This window comes from Centropristis striata, chromosome 20, assembly GCF_030273125.1.
Source record: "Centropristis striata isolate RG_2023a ecotype Rhode Island chromosome 20, C.striata_1.0, whole genome shotgun sequence".
NCBI classification, from domain to species: Eukaryota; Metazoa; Chordata; class Actinopteri; order Perciformes; family Serranidae; genus Centropristis; species Centropristis striata.
In genome coordinates this window covers 21,536,251-21,554,874 of record NC_081536.1, presented here as the reverse complement: position 1 = coordinate 21,554,874, position 18,624 = coordinate 21,536,251, and the positions used below count along the sequence as shown (strand labels likewise).

Sequence of the window (18,624 nt, the reverse complement as noted above, 5' to 3'; positions counted from 1 at the left end):
CCAGCCCCGGACAGCCTGTTTGGTTTCGGACGGAGATAGTTTGACACTGAACGAACCATCCATCACCATCACTGCTCCTGCACCTATAGTTGTGTAAAGTTTAATTATCTGAATATTAACTAATCTCGAGGTAGTGTTCCGTTTTAAGACCAATTTAGGACGTCGTCTTTGTTCGACCAACGAGATATAAATACATAATATTGTCCCCCCAAAATGTGACTTCACACGCAAAGAAAATACTTTATTTCTAGTTAGAAGTGTGTCAATTCAAACGCAGCGTGAAGACCATGATATGATATAATGCAAAACGTTCACTTCAGGTTTTTAGGGGCTTCGGGCAATTTCCCCTCCTGCGTGTTACCCGCGTCATCGGTGCACTGATGTCTTTTGACGTTTCTGCAATTAATATTTATTAGTCAAATAGAAGACCATAGGTACAGTCGTAACTTTCGTTGTCGTGATGACCTACTAATCCAGTGGTTCTGGATTGAACTGGTGGTGCTGGCAGTGCTGCGCCTTTCTCCGTCCTGTGCGTAACAGAGAAGCATGGTTTGGAGCAGCGCCGGCAGGCTCCACACGCTCTGACAGAAGGAAGCAAGACCGCGAGTAAGAGTGAGTTGGGGAAGAAAGAGTGTGGGAGGGTGGGAAAGCCCTCCCCCCCGACAAATGTCTCGATGGATCCACTCCTTCATAACCCCTCTCCTCTCCAGCCTTGCGCAGATGGCCAAAGTGTCCAACCGGACTGTGAATCTGCTCGGACGGCCACAGTATGACAAGATGACAGCAGATTAGATATTTAACTCTTTACCCCCTGCTTTGTTTTATTTAGTGTGTAGTAAAAGTCAAAGTAGTCAAACACCCGGCACACGAGCACTTGGCTACATGTGAATGTCTGCCGGTCTCCCAGCGCACTGCGCTGGTGATGCCATGCCGCGAAGTCACACCGGCGAAGAGAGCAGCGGCACCGGGCTCTGGCTGAAGAACTCTGCAGGACGCCGGGCACAGGACTACACACTGAAAGATGTGGAGTCTGGGCGGAAGACGATGAATAACGCGGTGCGAGTTGGTGACGGTCTCCTGTCTCCCGCCACGGCAGGTGCGGTGGGATCGGAGAGGAAGCAGGGTGCCCGGCTCAGCCTGCTGGGGAAGCCGCTGACCTACAGCGCGCAGAGCGGCCGCAGGAACGCGCGGTACCGGCGGCTCCAGAATTACCTCTACAATGTGCTGGAGAGACCGCGGGAATGGGCTTTCGTCTACCACGCTTTTGTGTGAGTACTTGAACTTTTAGTCATTGTATACAAAACAGCTGTAAACCACTTAGAACTTTTACTGTTGCATTGAACAGTTTCCCCAAATATGTGGGCTGGATTTACATTTAAGCAGATATGAAAAACAATTAATATTTATTTCACAAAACAAATGAAAACACCACTGCTTTTTGAAAATATAACAGATTTTAGGTGATATTTCCAGTTATTCACCTTATGATAATGACCAGCTGGGGCCATGGTGCATCATGGTATCAAACTGGTAGAAGTTTTTGGGGGATTAGTTTTCCAATTTAAAAGTTAATTTTCTTTGATGAATCCCCCCCACACCTTATGCATACTTTATGAGTAATTACCAGAACAGATATGCAGAAAAACCTAGTGACCGTTTTTCTCAATCTTTTTCTACATTGTTTTTTGGTGGTTGTGGTTAAAATGACCTGGTGATTGGCTACAAACTGTATGCCAATAAAGGTTTTTTTTAAATCAGTGACCACCTGATGCTCCAGCCAGTGTGCAGAAATCACTGGAGACTGACCGTGAAACAGTTTTAATGATGGGGCTACAGCATAGTGTTGTGTGCTGGTATGTGGAGGCCTTTATTAAATTTATAATGCACCTGATATTGCAGACCAAATTGCAAAATCTGCACATAGGGCCAATAAATCAGACGGATTACTATATTAAGTCCAATTGCTTTATTAATCTTGCGTAACACTGGAAGCTCCAACAGATTTGGGGCTCTTAGAGAAGGTCAGCAAGCTGTCAAGTGAAAAGGGTGAATGTATTATTAACTGCTACTCCCGTGCATGATTTCCAGTCTTTCATCACTAGTTTGGATGGAGAGTGGGTCTGGGGAAAGTCCTGGAGGGACACTTTTAAAGCTGAAGTGCTTTAGTTCTTAAATCCTAAGCAGCCTTCAGATGACCACAGCTTGGCTTTTCTGGTGTGAAATAGCTCCTACATGGCCAATATTTCTAATTTGGATTCTCCTTTCCAAAATTATCCAGTTTCTTTTCTCATAATTTATTTTCAATTAACCAATTTGCAGATTATAGCTAACATTCAGGCTGAACTTTTCTGGTTTGTGTATGTCTAATTTAAAAGGATTTGTTGTTTTTTGTGTCCCAAGGGTTCTTGTTAACCTGACACACGTGCTTACTGCAAACTGCATAAAACATGTTGTCATATCTTTAGTTATAGATGCTTGAGCATTGGTATTCACTGGTAATCTACAAGATCATTTTCTGTTTTGTACGTTTCGCTGTGCTGTTGCTGCGCTGAACGTCCGACAGATCACCTGTCAATCAAACGTTGTAGGCGGCACTGTGAATTGATGAAGTTTTGGTTTTCGGAAATGGTGCTCTTTCTGTGTTTTCTCAGCACAAGATGGTTTATTTGAAACACCTGGCTGTGTAATATGCATCATATCCTGTGTGGCTGAGTATATTTCAGAGGAAAAGCTATCAGAGTCAGAGTGTTTAGTGTCTGTTGTTTTTATAATTACATTTATTCTATGAGCATGTGGCAGATTATAACACAGGGAGTTGGTGTTTCATGGAAGAGCAGGCTCTGCATTGACACAGCTGTGGGTTATCCAACAGAATACACACTTTTTTGTCTCACTGTCTGCATATCTATCCATACATAAACAGTATATTAATATGACATATACATATGTATATATCTATGTACCTCTTTCACACGCATGCACCAGCACGCCCACCAGCCGCAGCATTGTTTGAGTGATGAAACACCACATCCCTTCCCATTCCAACAGTCTTGTTGGAAGAGAAGCGCTGTGAGAAGGAGGAAGTGGAGCTGTCACATGAGGGGCTGCGAAGCCGGATGTTGACGTTTTATTTGCTCAGGCGGGACAGCTGAGGTCGCAGGGGTTAAGTCGTTACATCTGCTTACAACCACAGTCTTAAATAAACTGTTTAAGTGAGATAAAGAAACCTAACTGAGATTAGGAAAATTGACAGAAAGCACGAGTCTGTTTTTTGTGATTCGTTGCAGAAAATTCATGTTTAGGATTCAAATGAAAATCATAGATTTAAATATGTTTACTGTACACATAGCCCTGTTTCAGTGTAGGTTGATGTGCACACATATTTAACACTGATGAGGAGTCTGCAAATACCCAAACAGCCTGTGTTTGTGCACAGTATATTTTATACATTATTTTAGTTAGGGATTTAGGTATTGAATTATATATGAAGAGTTTTACTCTTTGGATTATTCCATCTGCTAACAAACCTGCTTTTTCCTTTAGGATGGACTTAACCATGGCACACAGTAATTCTAACTCTTTTTGCTATTTTGCTCTCCTAGCTCCAAAGAGCAGCAAGAGATAACTGTGAGAAGGACTTGGTTGCCCCAAACTTGACTTGATGTAGTAAAGCAGGTGTAAAAGGACAACAAAGAGACACCCAGAGTATTTCCAACAGTCACAGTGAATGTTTGGAATCTTGATTGAAGGGTTATGTCTCTTTGTGTTATTGCAGTCATCATGAAACTTAAGACATGGTGATTTACAGATAATGTACAAAGATTGCATTGCGGATCACAGAGAAGTATGTTTCACTTTTGCATACTTTCCAGTGACTTTCCCATTGTTCTGGCTCTTGTGGTCTTGGGCACTTGTTCTTGTGTATGTCTTATGCGTTAAAGCCTTGGCACTGCACATGTCATTATGCCAAAAACAATTCGCATAAATTCAGCAAACACTATTTGGCCAGGGAACTATTTTAGTGTCTAAGTGGAGTGCTGTAATAGTGTCTAAGTACTCTACATTAGCAATCATGTACATTTATAGCTTGTAGAAGGATAATTAAGTTTAGTTAAGCAAAAACAGAGGTACTTTGTTTTGAGAGAAACATCTATTGAGTGATATTTGTTCACTTACAGCAGACAGACAAACTCACTGCAACTAATAATGTTATAAAAGCTTTTTGTGAAAGCAAACCTGTTCTCTCTTACACATTCAGAAGAAGCAGATACGCTTGTGTGTCTCAATAGAGGCTGTAAATTGCTTGTCTGGAATTCCTTGCTTAGATTTGCTGCTCTCGCGACCCGGCCCTCAATAAGCAGAAGAAAATGAATGGATGGATGGATGGATGGATGGATGGAGTATCCATGATTGGAAGATATGATATGATATAGAAATGAGCAACCAACCTTGTATCGCATTAACAGTAGAGGTGGGGGGGAAATCGATACAGCATAATATTGCAATATTTTGCATGGCAATATTATTTTGATATATCGCAAAATGCTTAAAATCACAATAATATCGTATTTTGACTCAAGTATCGGGATGAAATCGTATCGTGGGGCCTCTGGTGATTCCCACCTCTAATTAACAGATAAGAGAATCAATACATTCCATGTTAATTTTTGGAATCATTGCTTCCCAGTGCTCTAATTTAAACTCCTATTTGGTTTTTGATACATTAATTTACTACCAATCTGAGGATCTGTTGAATCTTTACTTGCCACAGTCGTTTCTGGTGTAAGCTTAAAGATCTTAACTTATTTGTGGAGTTTGTCTGAAACCATTAATTAGTGGCTGTTTGCTGTTGTAAACCTTTGAGACCTTTTGGAAACTCATATATAAAACTGAAGTCACTGATCTTATTAGATTCTGCTGAATTCATTAAATGATTACATGTAAGGCTGTAGTAAAACTTTGAAGTTTAGATTTAATTGGAATATAGTGTGCCATATCCTTCATGCAATAACTTTTAATGTGGATAGTTTCAATCCATCAGATGAAAGCTAGTCGGTGAATAGATTCATTAATATAATGTAATGGTTTATTATTGTAAGCTGTTCGTATTACTGCACGTTCTGCATTCAGTTACAGTTATTTCAATGTGTCACATGACATTTAAGTGAATTCATTTTGGTGATCACTCCCCATCAGTAACACACATGCACACTTGCACATCTAAAAGTACAGACAAAAGCAGAAGGAAATGCACAAACATGCAAAGAGACATAAAAACAAACAACTTGTGCTCTACATATACTCCCATATGTATAAACTTATACACACACTTATTTATGAACAAATACACTGTGCAAATTCAGACATTGGCCATACAAACATACAGTCACACGGCTACGCACATGTGCTACACACAAACACATTCACACGTGGTAGGAGATTAGCAAACACTCACACACAAACAAAAGAAAGTGCATGATTTCTAAAAGAAAAGTTTCCTTTGATCGTTTAATTAGTAGGCAGTCTTTTGGAAACAGATGCTGCTGTGTGTGGATCCATGCTGTGAAAACATGTCAGAAAACAGCTTGACAGTGCATGTGCGTACATATTTTGAATACATTTATGTATATCACTCTTTATCCTCTCTATAGGAATGTGATGGGTATGAATCGGGACAGTGATAAGCATCTGGGCTTGCCTCTTGCCAGATAGTGCTCCCACACTCAAGCACTGCTGGCATTAAGATTCATTCTCTTAATGAGATGGCGTGTGTTGGCCTAATCACATTTGCCGAAATGGGTTCCAGCCACGGTCTGCGTTATGTGCTCAGAAGATGATTTCTGTCTGTGTTTTTGTCTATCTGGGAGATCTAATTTTTTTTACCTGTTTGCTCAACTGTTTAGTGTTTCGTGCAAGAATGATGATGATATATAACACTTGTTCGTGCCTTCATGTGTTTGTGTGTGATGTAAAAAGTGTGTATCTATTACACACTTTGTTATCATTGTTTATGTATCCACATGTCTGCTTTTGTGTCTGGGAATGAATTACAGAAGTGTGTGTGTGTGTGTGTGTGTGTGTGTGTGTGTGTGTGTGTGTGTGTGTGTGTGTGTGTGTGTGTGTGTCTGAGAGAGATTGATTCAGTCACACAGTTTGAGCATTGATCCCAGGGCCGTTCTGGTCCATCGACAGGTAGCACATTAGCCCAGCCTGGCGGTTTACCACAAGGCGGATACACACTTTGTTTTAATGATCAACCTCAGTCCACTTTTATCCTTTAACCACACAGATTTGTTCAGCATCTGTGATGCATTAACTGTCAGCTTCAGCAGGATTTTTGTAAAGGGAATGACACTTTGAGCAGCTATGTTGCATTCACAATGATGAGGAATGACTTTTACAGAACTGACTGTGCTTGTTATCAAATGCTTTAAAAGACCAATGTCTAGTCTGATTGTTACGGACAGGCGGTCCTATTCTACCCATTCATTATCTTGTGGTTGTCAAAGTCCGTTGCAAAGGTGGAAATAGCTTGATATATATATATATATATATATATATATATATATATATATATACCTACCTACAGCACCACTGTAGGTAGATAGGACATTACATATAATGTTTTAAACTGCACCAAAGTGCTGTTAAAACATCTCATTTTACTATAGCAGGGTCTGACAATCTAGCTTAGTCCTGGTTCTTCCATGCCTCCCTTCCATCCAGCAGACCCAGAAATGGTATGGGCCAGGATGGTGTTGGTGTTGACACCCAGGATGCAGGCAGAGCAGCAATGCAAAGCTCTTCTGCTGGCTGGGGAACTCTCCACCTCCTGATGCTTTGCACAAGAGCTCCGACTGCAGGTCGAAGCCGACAGTGAAGACAGATGCTGGTGCTTAAGTCTGACTTAAAGAAGGTTGTGGAGAACCTGTATGAGTTTGCCTGATTTTGCTAGAATCGCTGATGGCGTGGTAGGCATGAAGGAAAAATAGAAATCGACGATATTTTTATCTTATGTAGGTCATAAAAATTCATCAGTATTGACACAAGAATGTTTATTAACACTTATTAAAGTTAAAAGTTACTTTGATGAAATGTGTGAGTGTGAAGGATTTTAATTTTTTTCAAAGTCACAATGACAGAGTTTATCCGGCCATATTTTAACACCTACATACCACTGACTGGTTTACGAATAATCGGCCATCTAATGGCCTTCATTAGATTTTATTCATTTTTTTTATTGCTGTTCATTCTCTTTCCATTAAAACCAGCCAAAGCAATTTAGTTTGCCCCGTCAAAGTGACATCTGTGCAGTGAATGATAAGTTGAGTGTTTGGCCGTGGTGGTGTGATGAATGGTTGATAATTTTTTATCATGAAACGACAGGACTGTATGTCTGCTTTCTTGTGAAAACACCAATTACTTTGATTAAACTGATTAGGTTTTTAAAGCCCATTTAATTCATGATGGGGTAATGAAAATACATATTGGCATGGTTAAAAAACTAATTAAAAACTAATTAATGAGAACTTGTCTGTGTAATGTTGTTTGCATAAATACCAACACAGTACTTTTGCCCTTTACAAGCAGGTAATAAGAGTGGAAAGGTGAATACGTTTATTAAATCTGTAACGCTAGAAAAGGCTGTTGCGCTCAGAGGTTATTCAAACTGCAGGTGCATTGATTCCAAAAGAAAAATGTAACGTGCACTTAGACCGTGAGGAACATCAAAGACATCATGAAGAGACTGCACTTTGTTTCCTGAGAACATGGTGACATTTGAGACACCTGAGCACATAAAAGAGTCTCTGTGTTTAGGTTCAGAGTTACTTCCAGGTAGGGAGGAGGATGTTGGCTAGCACCCAATGGAAAATGCTGGAAAATGCTAAGGACCCATTAGATAGGATGAATAGAAAATGGTTGTGTGTGTATGTGCGTGTGTATAAATACTGTCATGATGTGTTCCGGTGTTTGCATGAATAGGTACAGAGTGGGTACCCTATTAAAGGTAATGTGTGTTTTATTTCATGTCCTCACTGGAGAGTGTAACACAGCACAGACACATTGTGGGTTTGTGTGTTCAGGTCACCAGTTGGCACAAAGTCATCCAGGGCAAAACAGAAGGAAGACCGTGAGGAAGCAAGAGGAGATGAAAACATTTGTAAAAATAAAAGCGAATGAGTGAGAGACAGTTAAAGAGATGAAGATCAAAACAGGGACATTCAGCATTTTCTGTGCAGGAAAACAGAGGCAAAAGAGTTTGTTTATTCCATGTACTCTGGATGAAAGGCAACATCTGCTTTTCTAACCTGTTATGAAATGAAGACACATAAAGTCATCATATCCAGAAGAAGTATTTCACAGTATGCAAGATATGCAAACACACAAGGACAGATGTGTAAGAAATGCAAGTTCAAGATTATGCAGCAGGATGTTTGCATATTAAACATTTTTCTCTTCCTCAAAAATTAACCAAGCACATATTTAAGTTATACCCCAGAGCAGGTGCAGGGAAAGCTCTCCTTTTCTACTCATAGACTTTCCTCACATTTCAGCCTCTACAAAGCCAACCTGGTCTCTCTCCTAACTCATCAGTTTAACCAGCTTTCGATGCATTCGATGCTCAGATTTCAGACGTAATAAAAACAGTACAAAGTCTCTTCTGGGTGCAGGGTTGGTTTATGACTTGTGTGAAACCAAGAGTCAGTCTTGTTACTTGGAGTCAACCTTTGTAACTGTGAACAGTAGTTATTTTTAAGCCAAACCCTGTTATTTTACACAAACCTTGTCTAGTAGTTTTATTGCCATTTTTTTCTCTCCTGTGAACCATTATACATGTAACTAGTGAAAACTGACACACCAAGTCTAACATGTTGCATGGAAGCATGGTTGAAAAACCCCTCACCTGTAGGAATTATTGTCCCTGTAAATCTGTATCTCATAAATCGTGTTGGGGTTTTTTGGGCTGTTTTACCTACATGATTTTTTTTTTAATTGAACCACCCTACTCCTTTTGCATCTGTCTTTAGTTTCACATCATTCCTGTAACATTTTGCTTGGAAATATCTTGACAGAAACATTAATACATGTGGTAGATTTAATCTAAATTGAAAACCCAAGTCAAAAAGACTGCTACATTTAGCTGCCAGTGCTCAGTTTCAATCATGTCTATACAACTATACTGTGCAATAATAAAAATCTGTATCCAGAAAATCAATACTGAACAAAAAAAGCCATGCTTATGAGACCTTAGTATTGATTTTACATGTTTAACCTACGATCTACAAAATCATGTATTCCTTACTGTGCACTGTGCCAGTATAGAACAATTTTTAATGTCAGTGTTATACTTTTCAGGCAGCTACTATAAAAATGAATATGTTTAAGTAACATAAAACTTTTATGAGATAGGTAATCCATTTACTTGTGTTGTTGTATAGTGAGTTTGAGAGCAGGGGCTGTTTTGATTTGTCTTTCAGTCACATTCAATGGCAATCCAATATTCTGTATAACAGATTAGGCTGCCAAACACGAAACTTAAAAAAAAATATTTTTCAACAACATAGCTAATTGTTAATTGTGCTCCTCATGATTTCCTTTTTTTAATCCCAAGATTTCCTCCCAGTTCTCAAAGTTCAACACATCAGCAGTGAGACGGGAGAAAGGAGGGAGTATAAGTAATCATTTAAACTATGATTAAAGCATGAATCAGTGCAGCACTCCTAACACATGGTGGATCATCAGAAAATCCCCTTTCTCCTCCTGAAGTTAAACAAAACACGCAGTATTTGTCTGCAGTTTTTAACCTTGCACCGCACCAGGAATGCTTAGAATGCAGAGGTCCCCATGAGCATCCGATTTCATTACACCCACTGCATATTCCCGTGTAAAGTACATTTTTCAAATGTGCAAAGGGAATGAGCTCATTAGCCTGCGTCAGAGTGGAGAGAGATTTGATGAGCGATCAGATCGGCTTGTCGCTTTCATCAAAGAAACAGTCGCTTACATCAGTCAGAGCTCACTGGTGAGAAGGTGCGAGATCGGAAAGCACTGCAGTGACAAATATGCTGTGACATCCAAGCAGGTCGCACAGGAAGTGTGTAGGTTGTGTGTGCATGAGTGTGTGTGTGTGTGTGTGTGTGTGTGTGTGTGTGTGCATGAGTGTGTGTGTGTGTGTGTAAGGGTTTGGGAGAGAAAGAGCAGGATATTGTGTTTCTTATAGAGCGAATACTTGCATGCCTGATTGTTTGTGAGAGAGAATGAAAGTTGTGAGAATTAATATGTTTGTGTATTTGTATGTGTGTTTGTATGTGTGTGTGTGTGTGTGTGTGTGTAAGTATTGCTTTAACACACACATAACCACTGTTTCACAGGCTTTCCTGGCAGTTTCTGACTGTATGAGTATGCAGGGATACACAGTGTATCTGTTGCTACATGTGCGTCTGTGTGTGTGTGTGTGTGTCTGCATCAGTGTGTGTCTGCTCATTAGTCATCCGGCAGCCCTCTCGTACATCAGCGGAGGTGCCAGTTTGCTGAGCAGACTGCAGCGCTGATGGATGGAGACGGGCTGAGCTAGTCCGTCCTCCTGCCCACACAGAGCGCACCGCTGCTGGCTTCGCGTCACACCAGGCTCCGCTGCTCCGCCGCATACACCTCAGACGGTATGCTGTCAGCTCTCTAAACGAGAGTGTAGCTCAAGAGCGCACAATCCCATATATGCACCCACACTTGCACGTACTTATACATAGATGCTTGGTGGCATAGCCTCACTCAAACTCTTTATGTAGTAATATCAGTTCTCCAAGGACATATACATACTGCATGCTCTCTGTTATAGTCCATTTTCAGAGCAATGTCTCCATGCATAAGTCTTCTTTCCAGTAGCTTGTTAAAAATTATTTCAAAGAAAGTTGCAAAGTTGTTGACAATAGCGATCAGCTTTTCTTCCATTTAATTTTAAGTATTTTAACATAGCTGACAGGAGAAGTTTGGGAAATTCTGTTTCACAATAATGGATATTCCTGAAGGGACAGTTGTTTTCACTGACTGTACAGATTTGTCTAGAGAATACTTGGCTACTTAAAGCCCTAAATCCATGTGGTAACCTTTCTGACACCTGCCACTTCTGACACCTGCCACCCCAAAATTAAGGACTGTTCATTTATGGGTTTTAGAGGTGTTTGTAGGCTGATAATTGGAATTATCGTCAGCCGATTATATTGGTCAGATATGTCTGTATTGGTGCTGTTGTCTGTTATTTTGCAATATAAAAACTTTTTTTATACAGAATATAATGTAGAAACAGATGCTTGGATAATTTAGACATGGTGTCATCAATAGTTTTTCCAGATAAAATATTAATTCCTTTGTTGCCTACAGATCACTGTATTAGAAGCCATATTGCTAATCAGTGAATATTTCCCCTCTAAAATCGGTATCTGTATCAGCCTTAAAAATCACGTGTCATACAATGTAATGGTTAACCTCCACAGCAGAATAAAAATACACTATTTCCTTATAAATATTGTGAAATATAAGTGTTGAATTGCATAAAAAATGAGTTTCAGTGGAGTAAATGTAGTGGTTTACTTAGCAAAACTGCTGTGTGCACACTTGACACACCAAATAATGTTTTAATAATCCCTCACCACACACACACACACACACACACACACACACAAACACACATTGGCTTTCCATGCATTCCTCTGACTCACTCTTTGCTCCATATCCCCTGAGAAATCAGACACAGATATAGCAAGAATTATGAGCTGTATATTAGGGTATAGCTTAACCACCTGGTGTGAGAGTGTGAATTATTCAGGAGGTTCTGAATGTGTGTGTGTGTGTGTGTGTTGGGCAGCTTGGTCTGCTCTCTGTACTCTTTATGAACACACTCACACACATTGACATACCGTTGAAAAAACATACAAGCCAGCTCAGCCCAGCACATATTGTGAATAATTTATCATGGTTACTCAGACACATTTTTCCCAGGTGAACAGCACCAGCACACCCACACTGACAGCTTTCTCAGACAGAGTGAGACAGAATAGTGTATGGACAGGTGTTTGCTTCGTTTGGTTTGTTTTCTCTCGTGGACGGTTCAGGGAACGTCATTTGTCATGCTGGTCAAATAATTGGAAAAGGAGAAATGCTGAGAGTTGCAGGAGATGGGGACATGGAGAGGGAGAGAGAGAAAAAAAAGTTGGGTGTGAAGAGAGGCAGAGTGAAATGAGATTACAAAGAGAAAAGGGCAATGTGCTTTCCCAGTAGTGATATTACTCTGCAAGATAACTGACAGTAACTTTGAGGCAATTAAACCTGATAGCAGCCTCTCACTAATACACTGACTCCCACACACACCCACACAGTGCTGTGAGGCCAAACACTCTCACACATTAAATTATAAGAATAATAACCAAAAACAATGTTGATGACCAATTAATTGTCATTTATTAAAGAAATATCATTTGTTCCAGCGTCTCAAATTTCAAAAATCGCTGTGTTTATCTGATTTATATAATTGTATTGAATGGCTTTAAACTCTTTAAACAAACAATTTAAATTTTTCTCCACTTGCTCTATAAAATTGTAATACGTATTGACATTGTCTAGACTAAATGGAAGCTTCATTTAACAAATAATTGACAGATAAATAGTGAAAAAAATTGTTAGTTGCATGAGCTCAAGAGCATGAGTTATGTTTTGTGAATGCAGAGAAGTGTTAATTTGGCATGTTGTTGATCTCAATATGACTAATGTCTATGTCTAGGTTGCACACAGTTTTGCACACAGTGCACACAAACTGTGCATGCAAGTGTCATGTTTTTTGTGTTTTCATTCAAAACAGGAATACAGGACAGGAATGTAGTTGTTTTTTTGTTTTTTTTTGGTTCACTTTGCAACAATGAACACTCAAGCCAATGTGTCAAAGACTTTTTCCCGTTTTATGTGTTTCCTCTTACTGAATTATTTCCTCCCATTATAAGGCTGAGGCGCAGTACCCAAGCCTTTTGGAGAACCATCTAAGCTGAATTAATGTAAAATCAGTGTGGAGGTTGCCTAGTACCTGACCCATATGGTTGTGCTGTAAGCTGCAACCCACGTGAGAGCATATGTTTGGTCCCTGTTAGACTTGAAAATGTATTTTGAATTTGTAATTTACAATCACCAAACCATCCAGAGTCTGTATCCATCAAGGACTAAGTAATGACATATTTGGTGGGCAATAGTTAGTTGCTTTATTGTCTCCTTAGGAGAAATTTGTTCTGGACACAAGAGAATGTCCCATGTTCACTAATAGCACATCACAAAACACAAAAAACAAACACACACAAAAAGGAAGTCTGTTAACATATCACATAAAGTCATATCAGCACAGAACACATACATATACCCATACAACATCATTAGGGCCTCGGGGCAATCGCACCGAGCACTGGTCCCATACAGCAATAGCTGTAGGGACCAGTGCTCGGGGCGAAGCACTACTGTTACGCCTGGATTCCACTGGATGCGTAACGGCTGCAGATCCGTCGTCGGAGCCGTTACGCACCCATTATAATCAATGTGTGAGATTCCACCGACTGCAGATCCGCTGCGTAATGAGTCCGACAACGCAGGGCCATCCGACAGCCCTCGCAACACTTGCGCAGAGCTTCTATTTTTGTCGGACGACGGAGCACTACGCATAAATTCAGCACAGAGCAGATCGTTCGGGACAGGAAGTCTTGCACAGACACAAAATAAAACACCGGTATATTTTCAAAATAAAATACCTCGGGTTCGCTAACGAGGTCGGCCGGCTCGTTAACAAGCCGGCCGACCTCGTTAGCGCTCGTTAAGACGGAGTCGCTGGATTTGTCTCCAGTCATTAACGAGGAGATGTTGATTATCTTCCAGTTATATCAATTGATTAGGCGTGAATTCGCGAGATCTCGTGCGTCCTCGGGACTCTGCTGTCCGCAACAGCTCCGACACAGACGGATCCGGTGGGTGTTGACGGACTGCATAGATACGCAGCCGTTGCGGACAGACCCCTGTCGGAGTCGTTACGCATCCAGTGGAATCCAGGCGTTATACTGTGGATTTTTTCTTATTCCTCTCCCGGACGCAATTTCGTCCCGCTACTAGTCCTACAACTTGAAAAGTTGCAGGACAAATTATATATCAAAACGTGCGGTTTGATCGGGATCGGTGTGCTATTACTTTTCTCTACAGAATAAGAAAAAATAAAAACTGCCCCAAATTTTGCATTGAAATGAATGGGACTGCCGACAAAAAATGAGCGACAAAGAACAATAATTGGAGATTTTTAAACGTCTACTTCTCTGGCATAATTTCACCTAGAGACTCCATTTAAACTTTAAACAGTAGACACAAGTCTTGTGTATTGGTGTATTAATTTGCGTTTTGATAGGTCATATAGTTTTTTATCAATCCCTGTTTAATGACCATGATCATTTTTGGAGAAATTCTGAGATTCTAATGGGTGTGTATTGCACGGAATGTTCGTGTCACAGTGTGTGACATCATCGCCAGAGTGTAGAGGGAGAGAAAAAATTGTCAAAAAATAAATTTGAAAACTGCACTCCAGGCCGCAAATTCCACTCTACAGAAATAATTTATACATAGAAATGTAGGAAAATTTGTCTTCTCACTCACAATCCTCTGGTAAAGCTGTCAGAGTTATAGTTTGGGCGTACGACGCACAGATTCGCCACCAAAACCACCAACGGCCTCATTGGCTCCCATATTAAAAACGCAGGGAGATTTCGGAAAAAGGGAAGATGGAACAGTTTTTTTAGATCGCTCTAACAAAGCAATTTTTTCATTTTTCTTAAAAAAAATCACATGTAGATGTTCAGGAAGAACTCGGGACGCTCAAAGTGAAGTCGGATCAATGATAGGTGTTATGGTTTTGCCAAAAATGCTTTCTGTTCGAGGCCAGAAATTTCAGTTCACCTCTGGCTGCTGTCACTGTCAGGTGTCAGTTAATTCTGTTGATTGCTTTGATCTGATTGCCTTTGATCTTTGATGTGATTACAGTTACAGATACACACACACACACACACACACACACACACACATGCGTGTAAGCACGCACACTCCTCACACATATCAGGGGTATTTTATGCCAGCACACTATACTTAAACGCCTAAAACGGGTCGCCTGTGCCAGCATAAAGTCTGATTAATAGGCGTGCTTACAGACACGCGTATTGCGAGTACACCAGATAACATGGGTGACGGGTGAAAAGTGCCACCAGCGAACGTAGCGGACGTCTGTGTGTGTGTGTAACGCGTGTACGCCTATAACAGTTCAGCTGTTACACAGAGTCTCAGCTTCATATGGTATTGTTTATAAGAAAGCACAACTTATAGATGAACTCCAAGCCCCCACAGAGCTGTCAGGATATTTCTATTATTTTCAGGCCAGTTTTTATTTTCTTGTTAAGGAAATCTCTCTCTCTCTCTCTCTCTCTCTCTCTCTCTCTCTCTCTCTCTCTCTCTCTCTCTCTCTAGGTTTGAATGATATCGAATTGATATTTAATGATAGCAAGGGTGAAAGGGATAATTAAAATAATTTCAGCTACTTAAAAATAGGCTAGTAATAGTAAAGTGCGACACTCACAGCCAGTTCCCAGCTTAGCGCGTGGACATACAGTTCATTACGCACCAGCTGTAATTAGGTAGGTTTACCTGCCTGCAGAAGCCGTAATCGCTGTCACCCCTGAATATTAAGTAGCCATGCGGACCTATCTAATGAATATTCAGTAGCCATGTGGACAGCAGTCCTTTCACAATATGATTCCATCGGACCTTATATCTACACTGTTTAACCCAATTCGGCACTTATGCACAGATCCATTATGTTTTACAGACATTCGTAGTTAACTAATGAGGTAAAACATTTTGTTTAAGCTGCATTTTGCTGACTTTCACTCCTAAAACAGGTTAATTAAGCCTCCGGTTTTGGCCGGAAAAACGTTAAGTTTATCTGGTACGTACGAGATAGTCTTTCTCTTCATCTATAAGTTGTGCTTTCTTATAAACAATACCATATGAAGCTGAGACTCTGTGTAACAGCTGAACTGTTATAGGCGTACACGCGTTACACACACACACAGGCGTCCGCTACGTTCGCTGGTGGCACTTTTCACCCGTCACCCATGTTATCTGGTGTACTCGCAATACGCGTGTCTGTACGCCTATGTAGAATTGTACTTAACAGTCTCTTTGTTACTCTTCATGTCACGTATTTGAGGCGTAGTTCACCGCCTGCGTGACGCCTGTCTGTCCATTGAAAGTGAATGGAATTTACACGCGCACGTTAGACGTTTGATGTCATCGCATAGGCGCTGTACACGCGTTTTAGTATAGTGTGCTGGCATAAAATGCCCCTCATACACACATGCATACACACGCACGCACACACACGCACACACGCACACACACACACACACACACACACACACACACACACACACACACAGTAACTTTATGTGATTTTAATTACACACACACACACACACACTGGCAGTAGCCCCCGTGGCCCTTTCAAAATTTCCCCAGAGGAAATTTTCTAGTTAATTCTATTATACTGATTATTCTATTGCACTTCCCTATACCATCGTTTTTATTGCACAATCCCTTTTTGAATCTCTCACTCACATACACACACACACACACACACACACACACACACACACACACACACACTCACATTATCTTGCACTATTTAATATTTTTATGGAGATAGGTATAAAGGACAGTTTGCATCTATTTAACTTGCAGTTTGGTACCCTATACCTTTTTCCTGAAGGCAACAGCTCATATTCGCTTGAGAACATGATTTGGATCACCAACGATTTTGCGGCCTTGCCTCCTAACCGTCTCCTCAAAGATTTCCTGGAGAGAGGATGGGGTGGCTTACCGATTATTTTTCCCGCCCGTCGAATAAGACACTGGAGTCCAAATAGGTTGTTGAATAGCAGTTCAGAGTCTCCAGATTAGCTTCATTCTACACAGAGACAGACAAAAGTGATGAATACCTGCAGGAGACTTTAGAAATTTGTTACAATTGAGTTTACAATAAAGTTGGGATGTTTCACTTCAGTACATGACAGACCTCAGGAAACCAGTGTGCAGGATAAATGGTAAATACATTAATAAAACTTCAATTTTTTTTGTCAACCTTTGATCAAAATGTGCAGGACCTTATTCCCTTGTTCACAATATTGACACCCCGCAGTAGCTTTATAATTGGTCCAGTTCATGTGAAACAACATTGACTGATGACCAGCTGCAGGTAAACACAGCACAACCTCAAAATATTTCCCAAAGACAGGCTTTTTCATTTTCTCCAACATCTGATGAACTCATCAGTTAGCTTGGAAAAAAACGAAGCACATCTTCCTCAAGCCATTTTAATATTTATGATATTACATCAGAAAGAAGTACAGCCGTCCAAAACAATGCTTCGGGCATCAAAACAGACTATGCAAATTAGAGCAGTTTCTGGTATATCTCGCCTCAACTGTAAAATAACCAGTTCAACATCGATATTGAAGCTCACAGCAGAGAAGAAGAGAGACAATTAAAAAGAAGCGTGACAACAGCAAAATAAGTACAAAATAAAGTTTCAACTGTGGTCTTCATTTTTCCATTTCACATCATCTCTCTGTCTTGTTAATACGGAGCTAATGTGGGTAGGCGTGCGAGTTGGCTTTGGCTTATAGTGTGAACTCATTACAATTCCTCTGATAGAGGTAGAAACAGCAAGAGCTTTTCTCTGAAGGCAGAAGTCAGACTAGAACAATCTGTCAGCTCGTCTCATACACCACTCCGCCTGGTCTGAACATGTTTATTTTGGTCTTATATTGTACATTTGACATACAGAGAAGATGCATTTAAAGCAGCTAATAAATAAAGCCGAGCCAGCCGACAGTGCTCTCTCAATATTTTGACTTCAGTTTGATTTAAAGATTAAAATCTCTCCTTCTTCCCCTCTATGTGTTGCTGAATCTGTTGTGAATCAATGTTCCTTTATTGCCCTTTAAAGATGTCTGTTTTGTTGTGGAGGCGTCAGACTGTTGCTGCCCTTTGAAGTGCTCTGAGTGACGAATCACGGGCATATGTGCAAGAGTTTAATGAAAGTGACTGAGTCAAGCTACGTTTTTTTTTTTCTTTCCTTTTTTCCCCCATCTTTTATTAAAAGCTATCAGGAGCCAGAGCGTGTCTTCCTGGATAGTGTTCCCCTGAGGAGCATGAGTGCTGTCCATCATCTGTTCCTCTTTGTTTACTGAGTGGAGAATCTTTATTGTCTCCCGCTACAAGATCAAGGGAGGTTTGTTGGACTGTTAGGTCTTGATTAAACTTGAGAGAATGATGCCTCACGTTGCTTTGACCCTTTAAAGGGACAGTTCCCCCCAAAATCAAAAACGCATATCTATTCTTTTATCTGTAGTGCTACTTATAAAGATAATTTTGGCATTAGTTGTGGAGTGTCAGAGATGTCCGCCTTCTCTCAAATATAATGGCACTCAGCTTGTGATGATCAAAGTGCCCAAAAAAAAAATAGACAGTATTTCTTCCAGAAATTACCTATTTATTCAGTTA

The 18,624-nt window shown here is 40.4% G+C and overlaps 1 protein-coding gene across 1 annotated transcript in view; it reads left to right on the top strand.

Annotated features, from left to right (window-relative positions):
* Positions 1–577: 577 nt before the first annotated feature.
* The window catches only part of kcnq5a (potassium voltage-gated channel, KQT-like subfamily, member 5a), a 113,060-nt gene continuing 95,013 nt past the window's right edge, over positions 578–18,624 (top strand). The window contains exon 1 of the mRNA XM_059359503.1: positions 578–1,268. Coding sequence (XP_059215486.1) covers positions 889–1,268 — 380 coding nt within the window. The 5' untranslated portion in view covers positions 578–888. The remainder of the gene's footprint in view (positions 1,269–18,624) is intronic.